Source organism: Danio rerio, chromosome 24 (assembly GCF_052040795.2).
Source record: "Danio rerio strain M-AB ecotype USA chromosome 24, GRCz13ab, whole genome shotgun sequence".
Lineage (NCBI taxonomy): Eukaryota > Metazoa > Chordata > Actinopteri > Cypriniformes > Danionidae > Danio > Danio rerio.
In genome coordinates, this window is record NC_141044.1 from 15,606,642 (window position 1) to 15,627,500 (window position 20,859).

Consider the following 20,859-nt stretch of genomic DNA (forward strand, 5'->3'; position numbering starts at 1 on the left):
ATGATTTTACTATAACTTTCAGAATTGCGTTTACACTCTATATAGGTGTGCTTATGCCTAGTTTACACTTTAAGATTTTAAGCTCAATTTGCAACCCAGGCTTATTATTAGTTCTTAACCCTATATACACTTTTGGACAGCATGAATTATGTACCAGGAGCTACTTTTCTGCAGTTTTTGTTTTTGCAAATCCACCAGACAACAGTGTGTATGCTTTTTAGATCACATTTTTCTTGCAAGTGCCATTCGTGTATGCTCTTTTCACATAAATTCACTTGGTGCCGCTGTCGACTGACTGATTGACTGATTGGCTAATCTATTGACCAACCCCTTTCACCCATCCAGCCCCCTCCCTAAACCCAACCGATTGTGTTTTCAAAAAAAACAATTGACCCAATCACCCCCTCCCCTAAACCCAAAAGACAATGTTTTCAAAAGCAATCTATAAAAAGAAAAGCCCTCACAGCTGCCTGATTTTACCACGTTTTCAGTTCTTATGTTCCCATCCTGTAATTTACTTGTATATTTTATTTTTTGTCTTCTCACTGCGGCAGACTTGAGAAAAAAAGCCGTCGATTGCGTCATACTGCCCTGTAGCATTCGTTAGATGAAATGCAGACCTACGTAGTTCTGGCTATAATTTTCGCTCACCAGTAATGTATGGGGTGCGTTTTCACAATAAGCCTCTTTTGTCATTTTGCACATTAACAAGCTCACCAAACGATCGGGCTGTGATCATGGCAAAAGTTAAAGACGCTCTGCAGTCCTTATTTGGGAACTACTGAATGACACATGCCAAAGAAGCAGACAAAATGCAGACAAAATTTTGATATCTACCAAGCTAAATATTCTTGACCAGTTGGCTGACCGGGGGCCCCTGGGGGTCAGATGTAGTAAAGAACTACATCCAATGAGAGAGCATTGAAAACATAGGATGATTGGCCATTGTTCACATGCTTAATAGAAATTTGTGATTGGTCATCCATGTACTCGCTTCACCCTGTTTGCGTGAACAGTATAGCATATGAAAGCTATGTCTATTAATCTGCTGATAAATCAGCTGAGATACGCGGCTTTCAAATGCTTCCAGAGATATAATGAGCTATTGCTAGCTGTCTGGTTATGTGTCAGGGGTGTATGTCATCATCATAGTGTTCTACTCTTTTTGACAGTTGAGCCCTGAGTATATGCTGTGTTCGGGGGCATTCGAGTTGTTGTCGGATCGTTGTTGTCGAAAGTGACCATCTTGTTTATCATTTATGTAATATTGGATTCTGTGAACACCACAGCAACTTAAAGATGCAAGATCAAGTAATGAAGATCAAGTAATGAAGTCTGAACAGCACAGCGATCTGCCATTGTTTTATGACACATACTTTAGTGTGAACTAGGCTTAGTGTGTATGCTTAGGATCTGCTAGAGATTAGAGACAAACATTGTGAAATCTCATGCTTTCAAATTTGTTAACTAATGAGACATTTTCCTGAAGAGTTTGTTGTGATTCTTTTTGGGGTCTTTTTTTTTTTACCTTTGAAAATGGTCCCACACTTTTGATTGTCTTCTTCAGGAGTTAGCTTGCATATTAGCCAAAGCAGTGGTTTTATTCTGACTTCACACTGCCCTGATTTTTATTTGCTGACAGTTTTTGACAGGTTTTGTAAAGTTACCAACAAATGATCAAAAACAAGCAATTTCATTGCTTATTGCAGATGCCAGAGATATATTTGACATGCTAAATGTCTGGACCTGTTGGCAATTGAAAGTCATGTTGTATGAAATAAGTTGTGACTAGGCCCACACAGAATCTGCTCATGCATAATTTAGCAGATTTTTAGCCCATCATTGATTCTGTTTATTTACTTGTGTGTCAATTTATATTTATTAAATTTTTAAATTAATTTCAGTATATATATATATATATATATATATATATATATATATATATATATATATATATATATATATATATATATATATATATATGATTCATTTACAATACATTTTGTAATGCAGTATTTTCTGTTGTTTAGTAAAAATATTATATGAGAGACTTGCTTTGTTTACCAAATAAAATGGATCTAATTGAATTTGCATTGTTAACGTCAAATAAATGTTAAAGGGGTATTATTTTCTTTCTTCATATATTAAGTTTTTAGTTATAATACTCTCAAAAACATTCCATGTAAATCTGCAGATTTTTAACAAAACTCTTTGCAGGAATAGCAAACAATGTCAGCAGATTATGTTTGGCCCTAGTTATGAATGAGAAACACAGGTGATGACCTGCAGCCAGTTCGGGGAGGAGCTAGGAGATCACAATACAAGCATAAATAACCTTTACGATAACATTAAACAGAAACAAAGTTTTAACATTTGCTACTGTAGTGGTATATTGTAAAAAAAAATCTATACACACATTTATACACATTTATATATGTATGCAAGAGGAATGCGGAGGAAAATATGTATATATATATATATATATATATATATATATATATATATATATATATATATATATATATATATATATATATATATATATATATACATACATATTTTCCTCCGCATTTTATTTCCTTATCACTTCTTGCATACGTAAATGAGAGGGACAAGGTTGTCAGTGATTGTTTCAGTGAGTACACCGCAGCAACTGAACACTACCTCAGATAGTCATGCAGTGTGAAAACAACTGCGATCCGATGACTGTGAAAATCAGTGGCCATATCATACAGTTTTTCTCCTGAAACTAACCAACCATTGAACATTTTGTTACCCAAGCCTCATCCTGTCAACTATTGAAAGGCAAACCTACCGTAGAATCATCTCAACACTGTCACGTAATAAAACATTGAGGGAGTTAAACAATGATTAAGAGTTTAACGATTAGCAGCAACTGCCCAAGGAGAATGAAATGATAAGATTTGGAGCTTAAATATACTATCAGGATTCAAAGAGGCTTCCTGCAAGTTAGATACATTTCCAGTGATTTATTTTCAAGTTTTAATTGTCTTGGAGGAGCCTCCTTATTAGAGTTCCAAACCCATTGAGATAATGAAACCTTTACCCTCCAGGCAGGCATCTTTTTTCCAATGACAGTAATTTACATATGATTTATTTAGAGAACAAGAGGCTCGGCTAATTTTATTTGGAGATTTTCCTTTGTTTTAAGAGTCATTAGCAGCTCAGCCTAATCTAATTTGGACAATTTCATCAGGCCATTTTGGAAAACCTCTCCGAGCTCATCAGAAAGATGCATTTATTGCTAAGTGTGCTCTATTGCATTAGCACACAATAAAGCGACCAGGGACTGCTACAGACGTTTGAGTGCAATTCAGTTAACACTCTGCCAATTCGTTTTTTATTGGGACGCAATCAATTTTTATTCATTTTAAAACCAAAAGCCTTTCTTTCATTGTATGCCATCTCCAGCTTATTATGGGGCTAAACAAATTACGCAGTTGTTTGCACAAAATGCTAATGTTTATGGTCATGGTTTCCTCTTTTAAATTGAAGCCAGTGCCTGAATATACATTATGCTGAAATGAAATTCAAAAGCTTATTGTCCTTCGGCTCACATCATTCAAGGATTTTCATTTACCATGCCTGATTATGAAGGAAAAAAGTAAATGCGTGTGCTTTGAACTTTGCTTTTATATATTCACCTTAAATTTTTAAGTAATGCTATGTTTACCAAAGTATGTTTAGGCTGCCTAAAATCAATTATTATTTTAAAATGTATTAATACTTTTATACTTTTACACATTTTATTTTAATTTTAACGCATATTCTTAATTAATTAAATTATTATATTTATATATATATTTTTTTTAATTTTCTCTAATGCTTCTTGCTTTGTATTCAATATAGTTTTATTTAGCTGTATTTTTTATTTTGTTTGCTTTGAGTCTGGTTTCTTTGCTTTGTACGTTTCTTTATTTAACCAGATAAAAACCCGATTGAGATCAAGATCTCATTTACAATGGTGATCTGATCAAGAGGTATGCAGCACCCAACTTTTGAAAAAAAAATAAACATAAAAATAAATTAATTAATTAAAGAGAATATAAAAACACAGTTTAGATATTCAGTTACAGTGCATCCGGAAAAATATTAGCGCTTCACACACTTTTTCCACACTTTTTTTATGTTACAGCCTTATTCCAAATTGTATTAAATTCCTTTATTTCCTAAAAATTCTACACACAATACCCCATAATGACAATGTGGAAAAAGATTTTTTTTGAGTTGTTGCAAATTCATTAAAAATATAAAAACCTAAAAAAATCACATATACATAAGTATTCACAGCCTTTGCCGTGAAGCTCTAAATTGAGCTCAGTTACATTCTGTTTTTACTGATCATTCTTGAGATGTTTCAGCAGCCTAATTGGAGTTCCCCTGTGGTAAATTCAGTTGATTGGACATGATTTGAAAAGGCATACACGGATCTATAAAAAGTCCCAGGGTTGACAGTGCATGTCAAGGCACAAACCAAGTATGAAGACAAAGGAATTGTCTGTAGACCTTCAAGACAGGATTGTCTCGAGGCACAAGGCTGGGGAGGTTTCAAAATCTTTTGGGAGAAAACCAGGCCCCACTCATCATCAGGCTAATACCATCCTTACAGTGAAGCATGGTGGTGGCAGAATCATGCTGTGGGGATGTTTTTCTGAAGCAGGAACTGGAAGACTAGTCAGGATAGAGGGAGAGATGAATGCAGCAATGTACAGACACATCCTGAATGAAAACCTGCTTGAGTGCTCTCCACAACAACTCAGTGAATGTCATTGAGTGGCCCAGCCAGAGCCGAGACCTAAATCCTGTTGAACATCTCTGGAGAGATCTCAAAGTGGCTGTACATTGACGCTTCCCATACAACCTGATAGAGCTTGAGAGGTACTGCAGAGAAAAATTGGCAAACATTCCCAAAGACAGGTGTGCTAAGCTTGTGGCATCATATTCAAAAATACTTGAGGCTGTAATTGCTGCCAAAGATGCATCAACAAAATATAGAGCAAAGCCTTTGAATACTTATGTACATGTGATCTTTCAGGTTTTTTTATTTTTAATAAATGTACAAAAAAAAATCAAGTTTTCATTATAGGGTATTTTGTGTAGAATCTATTTTGAGAAAATTAATAATTTTAATCTATTTTGCAATAAGGCATAAGTGAAGCACTACAAACACTTTCCGGATGCATTGTCAAATTATAATATATTAAAAACACACATTGAGAAATGCACTATTGTTATTTGTTATGAAGAATAGAGTGAAATTATTTAATTGGGATGAGCTCAAACATTTAAAATTGGGATAGCTCAAATATTAAAGATAAGTTAAAATACCCAAAAATTTTAGTGAAAAGAGTGAATGAGCAAGAGAACAGGTTGCGAAAGGCACAGTGATAGTCTAAGCATTACATTTCTTAGGTTGAATGAAAAGAGCAGTGTAAATCCCCCCAACCCCCCAATCCCTTCACACACACACACACACACACACACACACACACACACACACACACACACGCACACACACACACACACACACACACACACACACACACACACAAACACACACACACCCTCTCTCATTAAGATATCTGCAGCCAATAGTTAAAGATTAGCAAAATATTTGAATATTCTTGCATGTATTTAGGCCTTTTTACATATAACAACTGAAATTTCTGTTTTTGACAAAAAAACAATCTTTTTTTTTTTTTTTTTTTGATTAAGACATGTTGAATTCTTCTTTCATCATTTGCAGTGCTTCCAAATTGCATTCTTTGTAATTCTTTCTTACCAATTTTTATACTTGTGTTATATTATTTTCTGTGGCAGTTCATTCTGCTGTGGGGAACCCTTACACATAAGGGACTAAGTAAAAAGTTAAATGAATAGATGAATTATTTTCTGTAAAGCTGCTTCTGGCCATGACATGTTCACATCTAATTGGTTATGAGATACGTGTTTATATAAGGGATTATATACAGCATCCTTAATTTATTATTTTAGGTGAGGAGAGATCTCTACTTAAATTTCATACTTAGAATTAGAATCACTACTTGGTATCGGCCAATCACCATGACAAGGAATCTGTACTCGGAATCTCAAATTATTTTGCTTATATAGTTCAAAATAGTTGCTCAGTTATTTACTGCTGTGATTAAATAAAATAAATTAACACCATTACTTCTTGCCTTTGTCTCAGTGTCAGTCTGACATTATGGATTTTGTTGGGAAACGAAAATCGGATTGACATCAGAACCCAACATCAAGCCGACTCCAATGTCCAACCTAAAATCAACCAAATATCAAAGTCTAATCATGTTAAATCTGATGATTTTGGTCACTTTCCAACACAACCTAAAATCTACCAAATACCAATGTAGCTTGGCATCGTTATTGAACGTCTGAATAATGCTGTCCATAGACCAGTGGTTCTCAACTGGTTTGGCCATGGGATCCACATTTTTACATGGTCATCAAGCCGCGACTCAAATTTTTAGGAACTATAATATTGTATAGGAATTAAAATTAATTTGTATTTATTTGTTAACAAATAAGTAGTGATAGAAAAATTATATGAAAATCAGCAAGATTTACAAATAAACAATATTTTATTGCTTTCTTTTAACTATAATATTGTATAGGAATTAAAATTCATTTGTATTTATTTGTTAACATATAAGTAGTGATAGAAAAATTATATGAAAATCAGCAAGATTTACAAATAAACAATATTTTATTGCTTTCTTTTAACAAAATGTATCAAATTATAGAAATATTACAAAGTAAAAACAACAAATACTGTAAACAGTGGTTAGGGTAAGGAAAGGTTCAGTTACTATGAGCTAAACTGAACTGTTAATAAAACATTAACACTGATCCTGTTGAACAGACAAACCAGCAAATTACAGTAAAATGATCAAAATAATCAAAAACATTTTTACATCTAATATGACAGCAATTATAAACATCTGTTTCACTCAACAGTTACTTGGAATACTAATACGATAACTGAGGATGTGCTTTACTCCTGATAAGAGTTTCAAACTCTGGGGTGATGGTAGACAGTGCTACCCGAAGATCGTGTTCTATGTCCAACCTGTTCCTTCGCTTTGACTAAGCTGCACCAGGGAAGAGATGCTAGGTTCACACAAATACGTAGTGCTGAATGGTAGGATGGATTTGATCACATGAATGGTAAGGGACGGATACTCAGAAAGCACTTTGCGGCACCAAAACTTGGAGAGGCTTACTTCACTGAATTTCTTTTTCAGCTTCTTATCACATGACAGCTCCAGCAGCTGATTCACTTTGTTGCTCAGCAATGTGACGCTTTCCACGTCGATTACTAAGGGAACACTTATCCACGGATCATCATTGTGTTTCTCGGGAAAGTAGTCGGTACGGTTGTCGCGTGCGCATTTCAAAATAAAAGTCCGATATAGGCAAAATAAGTTAAAAATTAAATGTTTGTTGTTGTTTTTTTTACCACAAACTCCACTACCCACTTTTGGGTCGCGACCTACCAGTTGAGAAACACTGCCTTAGATGCTGGCTAGACATTGAATTTTTGGTCACCTGACGTCATGGCCTTAATCTAACCTAATATTAGCATCTTGTAATGTTGTGTGCCTGCCGGGTAAATAATGTTTTGAGTTGTTTTTTCCCTTTGGAATGTAGTTTATCTTTGTCCGGTAATTTTAAACCCAAATTCACTAAACTGAACCTCAGATATGTGTCAGATAGATGTTAATTTTTCAAATAAAAATAAAACACATCTTAATTAATTGTTATTTTATATATGTTTTTAGAGATCATGGAGAGACAAAGAAAGATGCCCAGCTGTGTTGGAAACTGTTTTCCTGAAACAACGTTCTGTTAAACAGAATGTCTTTGGACAACGGTGAGTACTAAGAAATATTTGACCCCTATATTAATGTAGTGACAGATCAATTGAAAATCTGTATTTTTAAAAGAATGTACTACGTACAGAAGTTAAACCTAAAATTAGTCCACACACAAATTCTAATTCACAAACTTTTCCATTGTTCCTTTCTTCTGAACCTGCACAAGATTAAAACTTGTAACAATATCTAGGTATTGTATTATGTCATAGCGTGACATTCTCAAACAGTCACGCGTGACAGTTTCAGAAATTCTTCTACAATTTGAGTAACGTCCAGCTCTGTGACTCAACCTAAATCCACCTGTATTATGATAATATGCGATGCGGCTGAGCGTGTGTGTAAGTGTGTGAAAAACCTTTAACATTTGATATCTGGATGGCACAAAATGGCTTGAGCCGGAACATTACCTAGATGTGTATCACAGGCTCAGAGGAATTCCTCGGCTTCTTAAGTGCTCCTGAAGACAAGACATGCAAAAAAATCTCCCCACAAAGAAAGCTTCCTAATGGCTCCCACAAGACTGTGATATCATTTATTTTTCGGATCAGATGTACAACTTGTACCCTTCATAATTCGTACAGGCACATTTGACCTCGCTGGATAACTAGCTTTTTTTCCTTTCGTTTTTCAGTTATGGATGTCCATTTAGCTTCAGTGCATAGGAGATATGAGTGAGTTTATGATTGCTAGTACATTTGGTGTCCAGAGTCATTATTTTATTTAAATAATTGTATCTTTAGTTAGTCTTAAAAGACTTGTTCACCCAAAAATCTAAATTCGGATTTTAATCACTCACCTTTAATTCTCAGAGACCTTCGTTCATATTTGAAACAAAAATTAAGATACTTTTGATGAAATCCATGAGCTCTCTCTTCCTCCAGACTGCACGGACGTTTAGAGTTCAGAAAAGCAACTGTAATCTTTAATCTGAAGCTCCAAGACCATTTTTGTAGAACAAAAAACAAACAAATTATAAATATGTTTGCCTGTATCTTCTCCTCTTTGTCAGTTCAGGATGTGCAATTCGTCACTTTGGAGTTATAGGGTTCTATCTGCCTTCTGAATGATTTTGAGATATTGAGCTTTGAAGTTTTTGCGCTCCATAGCAAACAATAGGTGTGTAACATTTGTTTTATAAATAAAAAGTCTTAAATTGTGAACAACTTAAAAGAACAACCTCCCATAATGTAAATATGTTATCATTATATAAGAATTTGTCAATAACTCAATTTTGACAAAAATGTCAGATAGAATCTTATAATTCCAAGGTGACAAATTGATTTATTTATTTTTTGGCACACAAAATTGTTCATAAAACTCCAGATGATTAGTTGAAACTCTAATTTGAATGTCACATACTTTGACAATGTGATTTATTTTTGTCGAAATTAGCATGTGTATTTTATCCAACATATATGTTATTATGGAATAAAAAACTTTATTTTACTTTTGGATTTGCCAGTATTTAAAGGGCCATGAACCCCCCTGTTTCAGCAGGGTGTTTTCACCCCTCTAGTTTGAAAAAAGTCAGGAAAGTGGGTGAATCCATCTTTATTTAGGTAGGAGTGTCGTGTGGTGAAAGAGGGTTTGAAGAGCTGTGCTCGCGTCACGGAAATGGAAAAAACACTTCTGTCTTCGCACACTTTAAAACGAAACACTGGCAACCCATGTCTCATGAACGTCCCATGAACATTTCTTTATATCGAATTTAATTGTGCTTGGTAACACCATTGCTGTTGACCATGCCCCTCTGTACTCTGTAACAGCTAAAACAATCTCATGCAAATTAATGAAGTTGCATCTCTTTAATGATAGAGTCCGCTGATTTGTTCAAACCAACTCTTTCTCATGAATAATGCACAGACATGCTAAAAAAACTCAGTGATGATACTGACTGGCAATCAACATGCTGGATTTTATGCAATGACCTCATCGCCATGACATTGCTTGAAAATTTCTTTTCGAACCGGAAGAACAAATTTGCTCTAAAAAATGCAAAAACAATCAATGTTCTCTCTTTTTCTCTGTAAAATATTTGTCCCCTTACACAACTATGAGACGGGAATAAGATCTGAAGCACTGAAAGGTATGTATGATATGAACAAGGTGTTCGCGGGGTCTTGAAAAGTTTTAAAATGTCTTAAAGCTCAAAATCTAAATTTTAGTACTTTAAAAGTCTTTAATTTACCTAAATATTGTGTTGTAGGTCTTAAACCTTTTATAAAAAGGTCTTGTATTTCCTTTGTCCACAATAATACTTTAAACTTTTAGTCAATTTTTATTTTGTCCGTTTATTGAATTTAAGTTAAATTGCAACTAATTCTCATTAAATTCTAAGTAGACTGGTAGGGTTAGTGCAAGCTGATATGTACTTGCTAAGTTTGTTATAGTTAGTTAAATGTCAGATAAAGGAGCAGTATCAGCAGCTATTAAGCAGACAGTCTACTAATACTCAGATGGACCGTCAAAATAAAGTGTTACCAAAGTTTTTATTTTAAAAAGTATTTTTTTTTTCTCTATTTAATATAGTGGTTTAATTATTTTCCTTGCAATAACATTTGTTTAAAAGTCCTCCATGTATTTACTGCTGACTACACCAACATGGACATATTGTTGTGCATACATTTAGATTATTCCTTTATTTTTATTTTATTTATTTTTTTTGGCTTAGTTCCTTTATTAATGTGGGGTCGCCACAGTCAATTTTTTTCGTCACACTTTTTATTGTTAAATTATTATTGTATTATTAAATGTATTACATTATAATAATTTTTGATTGGGAATTCCATCTGGGCCATTCAAAAAATTCCTTAGCGTTTAGCCCTTTATGAGTTTAAAATTTCATTCAAAATGGTCTTAATAATGTCTTAAAAAGTCTTAAAACCAGCAGAAATCCTGTATGAGAAGTGTTAAAAATCAAGAGTTATTTTTAAAACTGTTGTCAACAAAATTAAGAAAACATAATGTATCACTAATCCCACAATGGGTTATTTATAAGTTATTTCATTGTAATTTTACTATTGGTGACATACTTTCTTAGTATTTATGCTTTAGCAAGTGCAACTTTGTTTAAAAAGCTTAAAATAGTCAATTTTGTAAAATATAAATATCTATAAATCTTATTACTAAAATATAAGAATTTAAACATTGTAACCAAAAATTTAAACTAATTTAACCAAACTAACCAAACTAGCATTAATGTTTAAAATGGTATGACCCAATGAACTTAATAATACAATAAGGGACTTTTTTACCTTTTTAAAGTAAAACAAGAAGGAATTGTCAAATACTGAAATACGAATAAAATCAAATTTTATTTAGATTTAGTTTCCAACAAGATATTTGAAAGAATGCAAAATGTATCAAAATGTATATGATTTTATAGAGCTCATCTATTGCTACTGTATATTTAAAAGAACCATTGTAAGCAGTAGCTCTGAAAGGTTTTCAGCATATTGATGAGATGACAACTGCCTATTGATTTGTCTTTACTTAGAAGAATCCATTAAATAATATATGTAACATCCCACTCGCGTGCCCCCCTCTACCCATTAATCCATCGCTGTGTCTCACAGACGTCTGAGATCATTGGGCTTTCATTTAATTAAATTATCCCATAATGAAATCTCCTATAATGAGATTAATTTTAATTATTCATCAAGAGCTTATTTGAGTAAAAGACAACGTAAATAATTGATTGTGCTGCCAAGCATTTTTTCAATTCATCACCTTTTGCTTTGGTAAAAGGTGCAATTTATTAAAGAGAGCACGGCTGATGATGTCAGAGGGTAAGGGATACAGGGTAAAGGTGCCCTTGGGGGTCAAACTGAGGGATGATTGGTCTGCTTACATGGCACATGAAAGAAAAAGCATTAGATAAAGAAATAGCTAACATATGATTTTTAAGTTTCTTTCTTCTATTGCATTTATGTGTTATATCACAAAGTTATCACAAAAAAAGATGTTTTGAAGAAAATTGTAAGCTGGTAACGACTACTAAAATAAAAATACTATAGAAGTCAATGGCTACAGTATGTTTGTTTGAGTTCAACAGAAGAATGAAACTCAAACAGGTTTGAAAAGAGCGAAGGGTGAGTAAGTAAGGACAGAACTTTCTGAAATATTCAATTATTTTGTAAAAATGTCTGTGATTTAAAAAAAAAAAAAAAAGACCAAAATGTTTAATATACTTTTTTATTTCATGTGCTTTGAAAAACTTTTGAGAAAACGTTACAATTATGTTCTTGTTTGATAACTTTTTGTTTTTACCAAAGACTAGAATGCACTAGAATGCACAAGATATGTCACTTGTATGGTTTTGAATGGGGAAAAGTGTAAAGGTCATTATGGCGAATGAAGCCCCGCCTAATAGTACAGAAGCCAATCATTAATCGCTATAGGCTGACGTTTCTCCGGGGAAGAAGTTTGGACCAGAAGTGTGTTTTTACGACCGTTAAAACTGTCACTTGAAAACAAAAGTTTTCTTGTTTTGTAATCTGTATGAAACAAAAGTAAGGTACAGTCTGTCCTGTCAAGCGCACATCACATGACAGCACCAGCTGCTCAAACTTGTAAACAAAGAGTGACTTTCATTTCTTGGGAATATTCTCCATCAAGACCAAGTTGTGGATTAATTCAGAAGAGCAGCATGATCAGATGATCATTATCCAGAGGATGCTATTGTGTAGAATGGCTTTAAATAAGGTTGGTGCCGTGATCTTGTTCTTTACAAGTGCACATGTGCATTAGCTTAAGTAACCTGAAAAATAGCGTTTTTGTTTGATTCGAGTGTTTAGAAATAAATTCCATGAAATAGTTATTGTTTAATATTATTAATGATTCCAAATATGTAATGTAATCCTTGGCTATTTTGGAGAATTTGATGTTTCCCCATTCAGACACAATGCCTGAGCATACTATTCAAAAGAGGCATTTCAAACATGGCTGCCGAAATAAATTACTTGCCTTAAAGGGTATTTGTTATTACATGGCTGTTTGCTTTTGAGTAGTCAGTCTTGACATTCCAAGGTATGTTATTCCCAGTTAACAACCTCTAAATAACACAGACTCATCTAGGAATTGCGAATCACCTTGACCAGCAATGTATGCATTCAAATTCATATAGTTGCATCCACATTCATATATATCAGCTTGTCTTCCACGCCACTGTTTTTGGGATTGTTTGGCACTGTCTTGCGAATGAACATGTTTCGTTTCTGTCACGTTAACATTTTTGAATGTTTGGTGCCGTATTTTGACTGAATAATGCTCACGTTAGTTTATACTCTATCAGTTGTTTTTGTTGATGACAGCTTTGCATTTAATTAAAGATATAATAAAACTATTATGTCTCAGTTTTTGGTTCTAGTTTTTATAGCTATGATTTAGTTAGGGTTAGGTATACTTCCATTACAGCAGTAGAAACAGACCACTTGAAAATCCTCAGATCCTCAGAAGTGACTGAATTTATTAGGCATGTATTTTTAAGGCATGTACATTGGTCAGACACATATAGGAATCTCATATTTTGCAGTATATTCAAATTAAATATGTGATACTGAAATTCATGCTTGTTCATGCTTGTATTTCATGTATGTAACATATATATTAAAATATAGCAAAAACTGACAGTACCAAATAGTAAAAATAGTAAAAAAATATTAATAATTCTGACTGTAACTATATATATTCCAAACATAATATTTTTTTTAACACCTTTCTAAATACTGATTCATTTTATCTTTGCCATGGTGACAATAAATAATATTTTGCTAGATATTTTTTCTTCAAGATAATTCTATACAGCTTAAAGTGACATTAAAAGGCTTAATTAGGTTAATTAGGTTAACTAGGCACGTTAGGGTAACTAGGCAAGTTAATGTATAACAATGGTTTGTTCTGTAGACTATTAAAAAAATAGCTAGGGGCTAATAATTTTGTCCAAAAAATGGTGTTTAAAAAATTCACAGCTTTTAGCCAAAATACAACAAATAAGACTTTCTCCAGAAGAAAAAATATTATCAGACACACTGTGAAAATGTCCCTGCTCTGTTAAACATCATTCGGGAAATATTTAAAAAAGCAAAGAAAAAAATCTAGAAGGGGCTAATAATTCTGACTATATATATTTATATATATACATAACTGTAATATACATATACAGTTGAAATTAGTGGTTAGCACAGGTCATCTCACAGCAGGAAGATCGCTGGTTTGAGGGAATGAGTGTGTAGTGTTTCTCAATACTGGGTTGTGGCTGAAAGGGCATCCACTGTGTAAAACATATGCTGGAATAGTTGGCAGTTCATTCCGCTGTAGTGGCCTCTGAAAAAGAGACTTAGCAGAAGGAAAATTAATGATGTCAGATGACATTATAACGCGTTATTTGATGTGTGTATGTATATCAAGAGTTAAGATGTAAAAACCTTTAAGTGCCGTCTGAAATTTCCATCGAAAATGAAAATTTTTCTGAGCCTCCTTTGTTTATGTTGAGATATTTTACTTCAACACAGGAGCCTGATAAAAATGCAAAGTTTAGAGGAAATTTTCAGATGGCATTTAGAGGATTTTGCATCTAAACTCTTCATATGTACAGTATACGTATATTTGTGTGTGTGTGTGTGTGTGTGTGTGTGTGTGTGTGTGTGTGTGTGTGTGTGTGTGTGTGTGTGTGTGTGTGTGTGTGTGTGTTTGTGACATATCAGGGCACAAATCTGTATAATGACATGGGTATGACACAGGTATTACAAAACGGAGGTGAAATATGAGGCCACTGGTGACGTCCTCATTTCTCAAAATGCTTATAAATCCCACATGGTGAGTTTAATCAGAGAGTAAAGCTGCACACAGTCTCCTGTGATGGTTGGGTTTAGGAGTGGGGTGGGGTAAGGGCAATACAATATACAGTTTGGACAGTATAAAATGTTTAAATGTATAAAAAGTGTTTGTGTTTGTGTACGTGCGTGCGTGCGTGTTTGCTTGCTTGCTTCAATCACCAAATATTAATTTCAGACCTTTTGGATATTGTATGTCCCCCAAATCTCTCTAAATAAATGTGAAGTTATGTGACGTTCACTAATATTATACATTAATAATATTAACTACAGTATATTATATACTATACTATAGCATTAACTTGGTTTAAAGACCGTATGTTTGTGTGGAGTAACAGCACATGGTATTTTGATATTTTCCAACCTGAATTTATCTTGTAATGTCATAAAGCCAAAAGAATCTGAAATTTTAGGAGATATTACCCCCTCTGACAGGCTTTGTTTTTATGAGGTGGTGTGGCTAATATTTAATTCATTGTTTATCATTTTGTGTTTTTTTTTCTTTTCATTTCAGTTCTTAGTTTCTGTTCATGTTAACTAAACATGTTTGGTTTTAGTTTGTTTATATTTGTGCATTATGGCATTTACAGTACGTCATAAATATGCTGTTTTGTTCTGCTCATGTTACAGCTCTTAACTAGTTGGCGTTGGCACCGGTTGGGTGTGTTCTGTTAGCATGACAGATTGCAGCATGGTAACCTAATCTTGTATTTCAAATTCTGCTCTCCTGGAGGGATAAAAATAAGGAACAACATTTGTGCTCTTCTGCCTTATCAGCCCTTTCCTTCATGTATTAGAGATGTGCCTATAGCGGCCTAAAGACAAGAATGTTGACTACATAGCAGGCCGCCTCCTTTTATTAGAGCTTTTCAATAACTAATCAATTATTCAGGCCCAGAGCAGCCGTTTGGTGAGACCGAATTTCAGCTAGCTTGTAATTTTGTAAATAGCATAGTCATCATGTGATGGGTCATTCGTCATGCCGGTAAATGCAGGAGAACCTCAGGAGACAGACAATAGGTGAGGTTTCATTTAGGCAAAGACTTCATTTACTTAAGGGAATTGGGGAACCAAAGACATTTTACTCACACTCATGCTGTTGTAAAGCCATATGTGTGAAACTGAAAGAGCAAAGTTTTTAATAATGTAGTGGTTGTGCATGTAGTTATGGAGTTAGGAGTGATTAGTTATAAAAAGTAATTTTTAATCATTATAACTTTAATTTGAAAAACTAAATTTGTAAACAATTATGTTTAAAAATGGCTTCTGTGGTTGGCTGATCTGATGAGAAAAGATGAGTTCTGATCATTACAAATTCAAACCTTTCAAACCATTCATGACACTCACCATGCATAAACATTTTAAAATTAGTTTACAAAAAATGCTAATTCTGTCATTGATTACTCACTGTCATCTTGTTGGAATTCCATGAGACCCTCGTTCATATTCAGAACACAAATAAAGATGTTTTAGATGAAATCTGATAGATCCTTCATCCTCAATAGACAGCTATGGTAAAAAGTAAAAAAGGAAACAAAAACTTACTTCTGTCCTTACTTCTGCATCAGGTCAGGGTATACATTTACCATGGGCATTAGATCTAATGCCATTAGAGGCTGCAGCACAACAAGAAAGCACCATATTAAAGTAAATGTGCTATGAAAAGCATAAGTGAATAAAGTTTCAACATTTTTTCTGGGTGGGGGTAGAAGGGTTTTTAAAGCATCATTTGATTACAGTTAAACCTCGGAAGAAGTGTCATAGAATTTTTTGACAATGTTTTCTTTTTTTTTTTTTGGACTTTGAATGTTTGGTGTCCATTGCAGCCTGATATATTAAACATCTTAGTTTATGCTCCTAAGAAAAATGAAGGTCTTGTGGGACATGAGAGTCATTAAATAGAGAAGGGTCTGGCTGCAGACCGGGTGCACATCAAGGTTATAATAGTTTTGGATTTTTCATTAGTTTTAGTTTTTATTTTGTTATGACTTTTTATTTTTAAATTTAGTTAGTTTTGTTTAGTTTTTAGGGGGGGATTTGCTAGTTTTTATTAGTTATTATATTTTGAAACTGCTTAGTATTAGTTTAAAGGGCCATGAAACCCCCTTGTTTCAGCAGGGTGTTTTCACACCTCTACTTTAAAAAAAGTCAGAAAAGTTGGCATGTCCAGCTCTATTTAGGGGGGAGTGTCGGAGGAACTAAAGTGGGATGGTGTGGGAGTGTCTATTTGGGCACGCGCGAGTTTTAGAGTCAAAACACACACACACACAAACACGGGAGAAAGTGATGGTGTTTACATGGACATCTGTACTCGAATTACTTGCCAAATTATTAAATGGTGGACTTTAACTGCAGTTTTGCTCTTTCAATTAGGGAATTCATTCATGCCCCTCGCGACAAACGAGATATTTGATATGAGGAACTGCCCTAAGCATGTATTTTTCATGCAATGTTTGATACCACACTGCGAATAAGAGAAAAAAACCCTCCGCATTTCCCGGAAACTTAGATGCACACGGCAGGTAGCGTCAGAAAGCCGCGTGTGTTAATCCGGTCACAAAATGCGGCGAAAATCCTACACGAGGTTAAAGTTTGGTTGTGGTGCTAACATGTTTACACTCGGTGCTATAGTTAACTTAGTTCGATACGAACAAACGGAATGAACAAAGAGCACTGGTCGCTCACTTACCAAATCTGTAGAGACAAGACAATCACCAGCAACTAGAGCCGCGTCTATATTAAGAGAAGACTACAAGCGAATCCGGTGTCACGGTTTAAGTGACCGTGTTAACTGGTGTCCCTTTCCATATGTAAGCTATTCACGTTTGCAGATTGGCAGATTCGTCACTTTTTCACAGCAACAAAACATGTCCATACCAAAAAAAGATTCTTATTACTTGGTGTCAGTGTCATTGTGAGCATTATTGATTTTAATATCTGTGTAGCAGAACAGTATATAACCAAAATAAATCAAAAAAAAATTTGAATGTACATGTCTTCAACAGGATTCGAAACCGTGTAGTGAAAAGGTTCAGCACGAAGTACATAGTCTGTTTTATAATCTTTGTCAGTTAAAACATGCCTTGCTGTGGTTGTGGACCCGTGTTAACCTGTTTCCATCGATGTATACATGTTGTTTAGTTACATGTACTCGCATTAACGTGCTTCTACAAACTCTCCCGCTAGCTCTCTGTGACTAAACGATGCTTCATCAGTTGCTAAAACCATGTTTTTTCTTAGTTTTAGACTCATGTGTACCTGTGCCTTTGGAGTCGTGTTAACTCGTGACCCATGCTCATACATGTAACGTAAATAAAGATTTTATAAAAAAAAATTAAAACAAAGACGATTTTATTATGCAACAAATTATGTCTAATAAATATAATTTGTTTTGCCAACACAACGTGGCGTCTTTGTCGTCTAAACACTGTGACAGTAATGAATATTAATGAAGTTGCGCAATAGAGCGCGCTGATTAGTTTGAACTAAGCTTTACTCATGCATTAATGCATCACACTGTAAGACGTAATAAGACACACTCTGGTACAGATGTCCAGTCTGAACGATGGATTACAACGCTATTATGTCATGGCCGTGACGCAGCTTTAAAGGGCACCTATGGTAAAAAATCTACTTTTCAAGCTGTTTGGACAGATCTGTGTGTTGGTATAGTGTATAGACCGTCATACTGGGGTGATATGAACACACCCAGTCCTTTTTTTCAATTTAACTACAAAAAAAAAGGGTCGGCCAATTGGAGCTGTTTTCAAATCGATCGCACCATTACGTAGGTGTGCGATTCCCCCGCCCACCGAATTGAACAAGACCAGGCAGACATACGCAAAGCAACCGGGAATAAACGGTCTGTTCTGTTCGCTAGGATCAGCAATCATCATCAAATGTGATTAAGAGTAAGTTTCACATGTTTAAAGTGTTTTAAAACAGAGTATGTGTGTTATTAATTACAGCGTTTTACTTCAGCTTTACTTCATCAGCACAGCCGCGTGTCAGAACAATTATAAAAGAAGACGCTTCAATCCCGGTTTGTGGAAGTTAAATCAGGTTTATTTTGTACATTAGCATAACAGATATCCACACTTGAGGTTAGCCTTAACTAGGCTAAGCGCGCTCTGTCTGTCTGCCTGCCTGCCTGCGTGTGTATCATCTGCGGTGTGTGTGTGTGTGTGTGTGTGTGTGTTTGTTTGTGTGTGTGTGCGCGCGCACGCGTCAACTTTGTAACGATATTGTGTGTGACTCATCAATGCAACTTCACAATACTGATTAGTAAAGGTTATTTCTTACTGTAGTATCTCACAAACGCTACGTGAGATCTCCTTCCTTTAAGTCTGTCTGTTGTCTGACGCAGCTGAGGGAGGAGGCATGTAGAAACAGTGGGCGGGAAAGAAAAAGCTTAAAGGCGCAGTACGACAAAACCACCCCCTGCTGGAAATCAGTATAAAACAGCATCTTGTAAAAGGTATAATGAAAAATCTGATGGGTATTTTGATCTGAAACTTTATATACACATTCTAGAGACGCAAAAGACTTATATTAAATCTGAAGAAAGGGGTAACCTAGGTGCCCTTTAAAAATTCGTTTCAAACCGGAAGTATGAATTTGCTTGAAATAACGCAAAAACAACCAATTTACACTTTTTAGCAAAATATATGTGTCCTAATAGTGTTTTTAGCAGTGTGTCACACATATACGACTGTCAACAGCTCAAAAAATGTGTCTTGGTGTTTCGTGACCCTTTACTTTTTATTAGTTTCAGTATTAGTTTTAGTATTAGTTTTTTTTCTAAATAAATATATTTGTTGGTGCAAGATTTAAAATCATCAGAATAAATATTGCATAAAACAAAACTTATACAAGCCATACATTTTTCGAAACCTATATTTAGAGGACACATGACCACTACAATCCTCACATTCAAATACAACTGCCCACAAGATAGCAGTCTTAAGTACAATATGTGCAAGGCTGCTCTGATTAGATACACAGTAGTGGTGGGAAGTTCAGATATTTAACACAGATGTTAGGACTCAAAATATTAAAATTATGTAGTCAACAATAGTATTTTTAGTCAGTTAAAACATCACCGTGATCTGAAAAAAATGTCTTACAGTACGTTTTGCAACCCAACTTAAGCATGATTGACCTCTCATTTAAGCCCTCAGATTAACAGCGCTGCAGTTGTTTAAGTTTAGTTCAGTCAAAGCAGGCTGTCATGTAGTTTGTGTATCACTGAATCACGATTCCACAGTATTAAAGGTTCACCACTTCTCAATTTGATCTCAGTGTAACTGAATTAGAGTATATTTTGGAGTGAGAATGAGTGGAGAAGAACCGGCTCTATCTGGCCAATTACAAACTCTGAGGTGCCGTTCGGGTCAAACACCTACAGTAAATAGATTTAGTTCTAAAAGGCTTAAAATAAGATTATGTATTAAATACATTTACAAAGACGAAAACGAAGGAGGTTTTTGTTATAATTATAACTTATATTTATAATTTATAATAATTATATTTGTAGTTAGTTTTAGTTAGTTTTGTATTTACACAATACAGTTTCAGATAGTTCTAGTTATATATATATATATATATATATTAGTGCTGTCAATCGATTAAAAAATACTATATAATCGCAACTTTATGCGATTAATCACATTTAAAATACTGAAACTTGTAATTTTGGCTGTTCAAATGTAAAATTTATGTAAATGCAAGACAAAAACTATTTAAATTTAAAATAGAATTGTTTATTAGAATTAAAATTCTAAATATAATTGTTTAATAGAATTTTTGTTTAACTTGTAACACAGATTTCTTCATGTAAACAACAAACTCACAATAAACCATCAAGATCCTGGCTTGACAGCCATATTTATTAAAGAAATTAAAACACAGGAATGTTCATGACATTTAAATTTCAAAACAATCAATGCCAATAAAGAAAACATTGATTTCCATGTTGGATTCTAAGTGGACTGCAAAAAAATGCCAAAATACAGGAATTGCAGATATGGAAAATGAAAAAATTATAATAATAAACTATAGAATACAAACTGTTGCACTCATTGTAAAGTTTTATTGCTGTGAGTTGAGAA

General features: G+C 34.1%; 1 protein-coding gene across 18 annotated transcripts in view; it reads left to right on the forward strand.

Moving 5' to 3' along the window:
* Nucleotides 1–20,859, forward strand: part of eya1 (EYA transcriptional coactivator and phosphatase 1) — a 272,169-nt gene that overhangs the window by 121,783 nt on the left and 129,527 nt on the right. For all 18 annotated transcript variants that reach the window (XM_087308133.1, XM_087308138.1, XM_087308135.1 and 15 more), the window contains one exon: nt 7,821–7,912. In XM_087308133.1, the coding sequence (XP_087164259.1) occupies nt 7,821–7,912 (92 nt within the window). The remainder of the gene's footprint in view (nt 1–7,820; nt 7,913–20,859) is intronic.